Here is an 11,782-nt window from a genome sequence, read left to right on the forward strand (position 1 = left end):
ACAACATGTTTTAGGACATGCTTCCTGTAACTTTATATTGGTGGAGACATGCAGGCAGAGCATCAGGTTACAAGAACACTTATTCAGCAGTCAGCTTCTCTCTTGTTTCTGCTGGCATCCTCTGCTTATTTCTGTTTATCTTTGGAGAAAGTCACAATTGTCACGCAGCCCCTTCTATACAATAAGGAAAGGACCAAGCAACAAAAACTGTTAAGGGCTGCTTCAGGATCGTGGATTAAAGGGGTACTCCAGTGATTCAGTAATACAATTCTTTAAAGTTTGGGGACTCACAAGAGTAAGATTTTAGGAAGAATGGTCAAAATTGAAGCAACAGACACTTAGATATGTTGACGTTTAGTCCCTCTTATGGGTCAAGCTCCAGAATCCTACATTTCCCATAATGCATATCAATAACACCATTTAATCTGGCCCTCCCTGCCTGCTAAATGCTTACTTCTTTCAAACTCCATGTTCCCAGTTTGTAACACAGGCTTTCTTTATACATTTTTAGTGTCCAGGCTTAAGGCGAGATAACCCAGATGACATCACTATGACATCATCAGGGTTATTTCCTCTCATTTTAGAGCGCTCCCACCAGAGCCACATATCACACACTCCTCATATGAGTAAACTGTCCTTCATGTGTTAAATCTGTGATGTGCTCCTTTAAGCAGTAAAATATATAACTTTTAGAATAACATTTTAGAATTTATATCTGACATAATCCATCATTAAACGTGAGAAATCTTGTTTCCTGTGTGTTCTGTTGGATAATCCTTGAGATAAATTGAAACTGGATCCTTGTGAGGATCAATGAGGGGGTAGACCTTCAGTAACGTTTTGTTAATTTATTTATATTTATATGTAAATTTAGACACATACAAATTCTGTCACAAAATTATTTATGTGAGCCACTGGAATTCAAATCTGGATCAGATGATTATTATTTCATTTAAGATAGGAATTGTTTACTGTTTCATAATATTTTTTCAGTGTTTATGGTTTCCTGTCCCAATAGATTCTGTGACAATAATATGGAGAACAGGCCCCCATATAAGCAGTTTCTTACATAAAGAAGAGTCTAAGCTCCGTCCTTTCCTATTTGTGTTACCCCTACACACTAACAACAACAATCTGGGTGAAGTCTTCCTCAGATTAATATGCTGAAAACTAAGTACCTGCTGTTTGTCAAAGTCAAAATGTGCTACCAAGCATGTGTTTGGAGTGGGATGCTCATCTGATTTTGGCCGCCTGCTAATGTGCAGTGGGGATAAACTGAGACTGAGTGGCCGTTGTATAAATCCTTTTAAATACTAAAAGACTAGAAGATTTCTATCAAATCATTTCTTATTTGAAAGGATTTATACAACTATACTTTATATATCTGATTGCCTCAAGATAAGAGGTAAGCACAGTTCACGTTATTCTGGGGTAAATACCAGCCAGTTTATATTAATCTCTATAGATTTACATTGGTTTTGTAGAAGTGAAGGTGACCTTAAATATGATGTAACCAACAGCTTTTGCTGGGAAGTTTTTATTTATTCATTTCACGATCTTCAGAACATGCTTCTTCCGCCAGAGACTCAATCTAATTATGTACAGATAATGACAACAAACACAAATGTATGTTTTTTGTATGAGAACCTGCAATCCTGCCACATACACACACCTTTGTTTTCTTTATCTATGTGCAAACATTTTTATTCAATTGTCACAGACCGTGGCCGTGACCGAGTTTCTCGTGTTGATTATGTATCAGTATGAACTACAATGAGAGCTTAGTCACAAAGTGTGGGCAGGGCATTCAACGTGCCCTTTATTGTTAAATGCTGAATTAGCATTAATTATCACAGTTCTCGCTTTCTGCCAAATGTGACTGATTTAGAGAGCATATGGAGGGAACATTATGCATGGCTTGAGGTCCAGAGTGAGTTTGTTGAAAGTCAAGGTGAATTTTGGATCATGTAATTTCATGCCAAACTTGAGTCATTCACCTGTGGACAGACTTCAAAACTCCCTACAAGGCTAGCACAGGTCAAATAACATTTAGAAATGTCATTAATGATAATTGTATGCAAAATATTAGACTTGTACATGTATTATACTCATACAGTAATTTTAAGTATTTTTAGTCTCATTGAGATCAAGAGCGACACGAATAGAAACATTCACAACAAGAAAACAAACAACCAATAATCATGAACAAACAGAATTAACATAAGCCATTACAAGAGTCATTAATACTGAAGATTTCATAGAGAAATTAAACAATAAAGCTTAAGAGCAGTCTACAGTTCATTCTATGAACAAGGTGTATAGTACATGAAACCACTTCTGCCCAGATAAGTGCATACCCATATGAGTAATTTGAGGTTTGTAGATAAATATGATATGATTATTCGTCCTTGTCTATCCAACATTGTGATACAGAGATCATATTTGTTATTAGTCATTATGTGTCATTAATAGTGATATAAGCTATTGGCTTTGTCACAGCTGTTTGAGTTGTCTACTTTGTCTGTTTTTTGTACAGTATCCATGCATGCATTTCTGCTTTAAATGGTTAATAAGCTTGTTGTTTATTATTATTATTATGAATGCCATAAAGACAACCGAATTTTAGAGGAAAGGGCAAAGTGTGCTAGTTTAATTTCACCCTGATTTTAAGTGACGTCTGAAATTGCACTTTCTAGCGACTTTCGCAGTTCCCCTGCCCCCATTACTGCATTTTCAATTTCCCAACACCTTACCATTGCAAATTAAATGAGAATGCTGATACATTCTGAATCATGATTTGTTATGCACATATGCACAGAGTGAATAAGTATAAATTAAGTTGGACAAGCAGCCGTAAGGGCGTGAAATAGGTGAAATAACAAGGACAAATTTGAGAAAATGTGTATATCCCGCAGTTGACATTTCATGATAATTATCTTCTTTTCATGTATTTGTATTGATTTCATTGCCTGAGACGTGATGCTGTAAAACACAGTTTAATATTCACAAAATGTGTTTCTCTTCACTGACATGAATAAACCGCAGCTACACAGTTGCAGCCATAAGGACCTATAATGGTTTTCAGCTCTTGTGAGGTTCTTAAATGTGTTACTGGCTGCAGCACTGATGAGTGTGTGTTATTTGTTGATGGAGCTGGCAAGAGGAGCAACCTGCACATTGTCACATAAAGAAGAGCAGGAAATTGAGTGATGGTAGCAAAGGAGAGAAAGAGACAGGGTGAGTGCAGGTGATACGGTAGAGAAGACAAATGTCAAGAGCAGAAGGTTAGAAAAATGCAAAAAAACAGTAGAAAAAAGGAGAGGTTGCAACAGGGGGAAGGGCACTCATTATGTTGTCAGATCACTCTGCAGTCACCACTAGTGTTGTAGACACCAGCAACAACAAGCTCTTTAAGCTGGTGCTAAATTTTATGAAGGCATGGGCTAGGGACAAAGATTAATCATCCACAGAGAAGTAGGAGTTGCCCCCCCCCCCCCCCCGAGACACACATCTCTCTTACCCTTTTCAGAGCCGTGGGAGGAAGCAGGTAGGATGTAGTGTCAGGAAAGGTGGGCGGCATTGGACCTGTCAGAGCATCACTGAGGATGTTTCACCATGGGGTCTGACCATGTAGAGAAACAGAGGTATGAATACAAATAGGTTTCGATCATGTCTTTGATTGAAAGCCACCTGGGGCTGCAGACCAGGATGCATGTTAAAGGATGATTATCTCACCAACACTGAGGGTGTCTATGGTTTTGCAATAATCTATGGTGTTTAATTCCTACTGTCAGATGTCATGAAGCCACTGAATAATCAAATCAGACAATCTATCAGTTACGACCTTGTCAAGTGTAAAATTCTTTTGATAACATGAATGTTACAGACCACTTGGATTTGTGTATAGTGCAAATGCATATGCCAGCTGCTTTTCACTTGCAATTTATCTCTTCAGGTCATATAACCTTTTTGATCTGTTTTTCAGATCCCCCTCACAACTCCCTTTTTTTATTTTGCGTATTCATTTTAATACCATTCTTCCTTTCCTCCCATGGTTCAGTTTTGCTCTTCATTCCCCCTCTCTTTCTGTTACTGATGTGGAAATAATGTGAAAAAAGGAAACTTGACTGTCAGCATTGCTTTTTTTTACAGAAGGAAAACAAATCATTTCTGTGCCTTTGCTGGGCAAATGCAGTGACTTTGTTCTGTTGACTGTTCCTGTAACCTGCCATTTGTTGATGTTTTTTTCTTCTAGGTAGTGGGAGAGTGGCGCTTTAGCAAGATCCACTGTGACATCTTTGTCACTCTGGATGTGATGATGTGTACAGCCAGCATCCTCAATCTCTGTGCCATCAGCATTGATCGGTGAGTTCACCTCTGTACAGATTGTTAAGTCCTGCCTGTTATGCTTCCTGCATGGATCTTAAATGGAAATCTTTACTTTCTGAATAACGGAGGAGAACTTCGACCTTTTAACTGCATGACCACCAAAGAACCATATATTTATATACAAAAAGTATATAAATGGCCTTTTCCGGACATGGATTTCACGCAATGCACCTTTATTTAATGTATCTTTATTTGGAAGTGCATACCCGTCCTAATTAGTGCTCGCCAGATGTTCCGGGGTTATAAATGTGAATTTCTAAATATAACAAATTGCAGCAATTTGCATAACATAAAAGCATGCAGAATCTAACGAACCTATAAAACAGATGTATACTAGGATAAAATTTAATGGAAAAGTTGTGGAAGCTTGCACATTGTCAACACAGAAATCATCTATAATAATATATATAATAGTAATATACATCATAGTAAAAATTGCTATTGCTACCCATAAATATCAATTAAATAATGTGGAAAAGTAGGGGAAAGACAACACAAATTCGCTACAAAAAATATTTCTCAATAAAAACAGTAAAGGGTGAAGACTGGTTATGTCATGTTTTAAGTTGATATGAAGAGAACTGCAGGGTTAAGTGATTATTTTCTCTGAGTTTTTTAGTACAATTAAAGAGACCCCTTGCACCTACACATAGTCATTCAATTTATTGTTAATATAAAAATCTTAATTATAGCAGCTATAATTAAAAGGCTACACAAATAAAGTACTATTTAAAGCCCCAGTTCATGACAGCAAGTGTTGCCACAAGACCTCCTCCCTCTGGATTCATTAATGTCATGTCCAAAAATAAATTCACTTATTTAGTTGTTTAATTGGCATGATGACTGCGATTAATGACAGTGCCTCTTTTAAAGTAGATCACAAAGCAGGGTTACACTGGAAAGCTGTTCATCTGAAGGGCATGTAAAGCTTGAGCTTTCAATAAAGAACTGAGGGAAGTAATCATGTAATGTTGACAACCATAATATGTATTGAAAATGTGAGAGCTCAGTCAATTCTAAATGAAGCACTTGTGAACAACTGAAGAAAGCTGGATGACAACATTTCCCATATTTTCATTTTATAGAATTCTGTCAAGTTTCATTATACATGATTTTCTGCTTGGCTGCATTTTCATCTTAAGTCCATATGCAAAACAAATATCCATCATAGTCACACATGGACACAATTTCAACTTCTATTGAAGTGATTGAATTAGAATGCAAATGTCTTACGTATGTGGAGGAATACTTATTAGACTGAATAATCCCATGGTAGATGATTGATTGTGTGTATTTGAAATGAATGCTACAAGAGAGGAATAGCAGCAACATTAACATTTAGATATTATTTTTCTGACTTGCGCCTGCTTGCTGGGCACTTGTGAATACAAATCAAAGAAAGGATGAGTCTGACAGTATCACTTTCCCTGGCTTGGGGACATTGCAGTGTCCACCCGTAAGACGCTGATTTGTAAAAGTTCAGATGAGAGTCACAGACAAATTTCCAGTTTCCTTTTATCAGTTAAGCAGCTCCAGGCAGCATCGTAATTTATACATCAAAGGATTGTATTTTTTTCTCCTAACTTTGTTCTTACTACCAATGTAGAGCAAATTAGGAGGTGTTCACATTATGGGCCTCTATTTTTGTGAATCTGTGTGTAGCACTAATGGCCGTGCGCATATAGAGTGTACATACATAAGTGTTAACAACTTACTTTGGGAATTTTGTGACCACAGACCAGAAAAAGAGAATAGTTAGTTATTCTATTGTTAAAGATGAATACATTACGACCTCCAATATTGGCCAATCAAATGAGCAACTCACATCCTCTTTAAAAGCAGAAGACTAATAGGCCTAAGACAAAACTGCTTTTGTGTAGGAGGTGACGTGAATATACACATGCCAAATGTGATTTACCAGAACTCCAATTATGCTGCCAAAAGGCAGACTGTTTTTAAGTTGAATCACAGCATATTTCCCTATCATAATGTCCTCAGTGAGTCATAATGTGCGCTTAAATGTTTTACAAGACAATGTCAGAGCAGTAACTTTATTGACAGGTAGTAAGGAAAAATATTTTCTTTCTTTCTTTCTTTCTTTCTTTCTTTCTTTCTTTCTTTTTCTTCTTCTTCTTCTTCTTCTTCTCTTTTTGTTAATTCAGTTTGTCCTATTTGAATAATAATTGTATGCAATGTTTACATACAATAAAATAATCCAAATACTGCAAGAAAAGTGTTTAAACTGTTTACATAATTGCATCAACTCATAATCCCATCAATCTGATAAAATATGCTTATGATAACATGCTTAATATGATAATCAAGAACAAATGGGTTTGAGCTGGGAACATTTGGTGTGCAGAAAAGCATAGACATCTGTGTGCTTACGTACCCAATATGTAACTTTTATCATCATACAAATTACAACTTTATTGACTTGATTGAGGAACAACCCTTCAATGAATCTGGATTTTAGATTTTGCATTTGAGATGCCAACATTTGGCATGACATGCACATCCCTTTAATTATAAACTGCAAGTGTAATGCCCATATCATTTCTGCTGCTATTTATGACTTCTGTGATTTAATCATCTAAGAGGAAAAAGCCTTTTACACTATTGATAACGATTAACCTTTAATCTAACTCAGCACAGATTCTTTCACATTAAAATTATATTCATGTTTAAATGTATTATTACTCACATCATGCGTATCCTTGACACCTAAAAACTGTGTTCAATGCATTTCCTTCTTCAGAAAACATTCACAAAACGTATAGCCTTTTCTTTTTCTTTATATCCTTGTTTATTAGCTTGCAGTGTTCTTCTTCACTGCCTGTGTGGCTACATTCCTTTGTTCAAGTTTTAACGCCACATTTCAAAATGAATGCGCAGTCTTCGTGTGTATCCAGCCCCAAAATTGTAATACAGGAGCAGGTGAACAAACAAAATGCATCTTATTCCCAGTGAAACCAGTCATTTTGTGAAAATACGCATATAGTTTCCCTTCTAGAAGCACTGCACATTATCTCTCTTGCGACAAACCTTGGAAAAACCATTCCACACCCAAGGCACCTTGGTACACTGTGTTGCACAATCCATGACAACACAAATGGCTTAATACAATTACCTAACCATCCTGACCTCCCTTGTGTGGTCCAATAAAGAAACACAATCAAAATAGTCTTGTAAAACCTACTTGGCTTTATGTCTAAAAACCTTCAAACCAAATTACCCAGAAATCAATGCATGAGCGCTGTAAAAAGATGTGCATTTCCTGGTGATTACAGCAAGCTCACTAATAAGGTCAACCAGGGTACCAAGGTTAAATGATAAGGTCTTTCCTGTGAGACACAGCCTTCATATGCGCCCTCTTCATGTAAACTGACACCCACAGCACATAGCAGACCAAAGGACCAGTCCTCCATCAGAAAGGATCTGGTCAGAACCATTTCTTGGTTTTAACACTTCATGTTATCTGTCCTCCTTTGAGACAAAATGTCTCAGAAAAAGAAATAGAAACGAGATAGATGTAGTCAAAGATCATAAAATCAAACATGAATAAATAAATATGACAAACATTTTTTTTTACTTGTCATACTTTCCTTGTGTTTTGCATAGTATGTCATGTTTTCATACATTCAAACTAAAGCAGCTTTTTTTTTTTCACCCCTTACAGTTATACAGCAGTTGCAATGCCAATGCTGTACAATACTCGCTACAGTTCCAGGAGACGGGTCACAGTAATGATCTCAGTGGTATGGGTACTGTCTTTCGCCATATCATGTCCCCTGTTGTTTGGCCTAAATAACACAGGTAAGAAAGACCATGATTCACATCTGCTCTACAGTTTTTGAAACAAAGATGTTTTTTCATGGTGTGTGACTAACTAAGTTATAGCAATAGTGGTGTTGTATTGTATTATTTATGGGTACATCCACTGCACAGTCAGCCTGTTCTCTCTTCCAATGCATCAGACTATGACGCTGTAGGTACCCCTCTGGCCGTCAGATGACGTAGTATAAAGAGCGAGAAAGTCCATATATGGAAGAAGTTGGAGTGGATAGATGGGTCTTCTTTTTTACCTAAGCTGCGTAACAAAACATAACCAAACTGTGACTGACAACAATAACCCCATGTTTATTATTGTTACCAAGGTCACCTGACTATGATGATGAAGGTTTATTGTTACCATGACGACAAAGGTCATCGGACTTTGTCTGTTCCTGCATATCCTTAACTCATGAAATGTTAAATGTTTCTCAGCAAGCTTTAATTTGAAAGTCCAGCAAGTTGTTGCATATTTATTATTGCTGACTTGCCCTACACGTGCAAAACTGACGCTAGAGGGGTAGAGTGCCATAGTTTGAAGCTAGTTAGTTCGGCTAAGCTGAGCCGAGTTGGGAGTGAGAATGTTCTCACAGCATAGTACATAATGTTTATTGTAGACTCTCACAGTATACATCGTGAATAGTTAGCGGATTATCATACATTCATTATTATTGTATTAAAGCCTAATGATAAGGCCCATTTAACTGCTAATACTGTACAGCATTGTATTACAAAAGTGAATATAAGCCTTCAACAGATAATTACCCATGGCAGCACATTGTTACTTTGTACTGACATGTAACTACTGTTAGCGAGCCGTAGCCCTTTAGGTTGCTTATTTCACAGAACAGGGGCTTTAGCAGAGGATTACTGTTGAAGCGGTTTCCGATTAAGGGCTTTTTAGACTTGTTGCTTACCAGCTCCTGTCGCTCGCATCCTGTCACTTTGAAGCTCCACTCATCCTTTTGAGTGCCTTGATGTAATGTCGATTCTGCCGGGACTCAGACATTTAGATTTGTGAGCCCCACAACTGCTTTCAAGTGAGCAGTGGCTGCAGATACCACATCACCAGTATGAGCTACAGGAAACATGAAAGCAGAGACCACCAGCAGGAACTGAAATGGAAGCTATCACAATTAGTTTTTTAAGCTACAGCAAATCATATCTTAAATATCTGAATTTGTCTTTTTTTTAGCAATAGATTGAAAGCTTGTAGAACTGTGAAGGGGACATCAAGTTTGTCAGAGGTGTCTGTTGATCATTTCAAACACAGATTTCACAATCCCAGATTTTTGTAGTAATTGGACATTGCATTGTATTACTTTTACCCAAAACACACACACACACACACTTACGAATACACGGTCACAAGTTTGTGTGCATAGTGAGTGTGCCATCTGAATAAGGGTTCAGTGACGTGTTCAAGGGCAAGTGGATTAAAGAGGTATCCCAACAATTTAATATGTATGTATCTTCCATTAAGTTCAAGGGCTTTCAAAACTACTGATAAAAAATGTCAAAATTGAAGCTGCTGAAGCTGAGATATGCTGACTCTTAGTCTATAATAGGGGTCACGCTCCAAAAACACTGAATTCTATATTTCCCATAATGCCTACTTATTTCAAACTCCACTCCTCCAGCTTGGTGTGCAGGATTTCTAGCAAAAAAAATGAACAGGGTTATTTTTTCAGACTTTTGAAAAGCTTCTCCTGACACATACATGTAATTGCACATGTAAAACTGTGGTGCCCCTTTAATGGTCAACCTGCTTTATCTCCTGAGGCACAGCCACCTTCAAGTGTAAAGCTGTTAACATGAACTGAAAAATTACTCAGATGTCACATCTACAGTATCCATGACGACTCAGTTGTTAGCTGTGCCTGTGTGGTAACAATTGATGCCTTTAGGGTCTGAACTTTGTCCATTTTGAGTCTAAGATGGTTCTGTCCAAAGACTGTCACCTAAGTCAGTGTAGTCTGGTATGAGGCGAGTTTAAAAGCTTGTGATGTAGCACAGGGCAAATTTGGCTGGCTTTAGAGTAAATCAGTGAAATCTAAAATTAACAAGCAACCAGTGCAGGGAGTTGAAAATTGGGGTGATATGATCTCTACATTTGGGGCCAGATAGAAGGCCTGTGGCAGCATCCTGGATAAGCTATAAGGCAGTTCTGAGAGAGGTAGGTTGGAATAAAAATGATAGCAGTGGTCTAACTGAATGGGGGTTTGTGTGAATGACCTCCAGGTGAAGGGAGCATAGGAGTGGTCACATTTGTGGATGAATTTTCAAGAGATTGAAATCAAAGAGCAACCCTTGGTTCTTACAGTAGCTGCAAGTTCAAGCCAAACAAAAGTTTATTGTAGAGTCACATTGACAAAAACAGAGCAAAACTACACACACACACACACACACACACAAAAGAAGCAATTTTGGATGGAACATAGCGTGTAGAGCTTTAATTCACCCTGTTTTTATCTCCACAGCTACTCGTGATGAGTCTCTCTGTGTGATCGCCAATCCGGCCTTTGTGGTATACTCTTCCATCGTGTCCTTCTACGTGCCATTCATCATCACTCTGCTGGTTTATGTGCAAATTTATGTGGTCCTGAGGAAGCGCAGAAAACGTGTAAACACAAAACCGAAGCAGCGTGTCTGTCAAGCTGCTGACCCTGATGCAGCCACTTCGCTGAAGGTGAGCTGCTGTGGCAATATGGTTGCTGTTCACTGACACTTTTATGGCTTCAATGTGAAACCGAGATTGATTTACACTTTTATTATACCATCTATCTTTTTCATCATTTTACAATAATGTCTCTTTTTCTGTGCGCATGCATGATACAAAATGCGGACACAGTCAAAAAAACAAACATGAAAGATCAGTATAAAAGTATAGGAGACAAGATCGGGGTCTGTGTGATCTAAAAGAGGGCTGTGAGTGTGTTTCTACCAACTAAAGCCCTGAAAGTAACACAAACCAACTTTTTGTTCCTTTTTAAAAAATGGATAACATAGTATGTAATACTATAAATAATAAATACTATAAAATTTTTGAATGATATATTTTTTTACCATTGTAAAAGAAAAAACATCAAAAAACTGAAAATGAAAATAATTTGTTTCTTAAAGAAACAGCAATCAATAACCTCAACCCAATTATACTTGATGGTTTTATGGACAGTCATTGTATTAAACCCAGACAAGAAGAGAATTGATTTTCTTTGAAAAAAAACAATAGACAACATTCAAGGCAAGAGATTAAAAGGGTAAGGCTTACTTACTCCTAAAGCATTTTAAGTGATTTTCTTGTCCCCTGTATGTCAATGAAATACTCTATAACTGGTTCCATTTGGGAGACCAATTTTAATCTTAATGTTACATTTACTGGCTTATTGCAGTATTGAAAGCCGTCATGCAAGTTAGTTATGATTGCCCTCAAATTACCTTTTGCATTTATGGTTATTGATTTTACTGACATATTGAAACTCAGTGGGCTCTGCACAGGAAGTTAAGTAATGCTTTTGATGTTCATGCATGTCTTTACACTGTGGTTTGTGTGTGTGTGTGT

The 11,782-nt window shown here is 37.3% G+C and overlaps 1 protein-coding gene across 2 annotated transcripts in view; it reads left to right on the plus strand.

Annotated features, from left to right (window-relative positions):
- Nucleotides 1–11,782, plus strand: part of drd2a (dopamine receptor D2a) — a 15,838-nt gene that overhangs the window by 1,686 nt on the left and 2,370 nt on the right. The window contains exons 2-5 of one of the 2 annotated variants that reach the window (XM_035679484.1): nt 4,256–4,365; nt 8,069–8,205; nt 10,701–10,871; nt 11,723–11,726. In XM_035679484.1, coding sequence (XP_035535377.1) covers nt 4,256–4,365; nt 8,069–8,205; nt 10,701–10,871; nt 11,723–11,726 — 422 coding nt within the window. Of the gene's footprint in view, nt 1–4,255; nt 4,366–8,068; nt 8,206–10,700; nt 10,910–11,722; nt 11,727–11,782 lie in introns of both variants that reach the window. The other variant, XM_035679483.1, reaches the window with a different exon arrangement.

The sequence above is a fragment of the Morone saxatilis genome, unplaced genomic scaffold (genome assembly GCF_004916995.1).
Source record: "Morone saxatilis isolate NCDOM2014 unplaced genomic scaffold, NCSU_SB_2.0 Contig8, whole genome shotgun sequence".
Taxonomy (NCBI): domain Eukaryota; kingdom Metazoa; phylum Chordata; class Actinopteri; family Moronidae; genus Morone; species Morone saxatilis.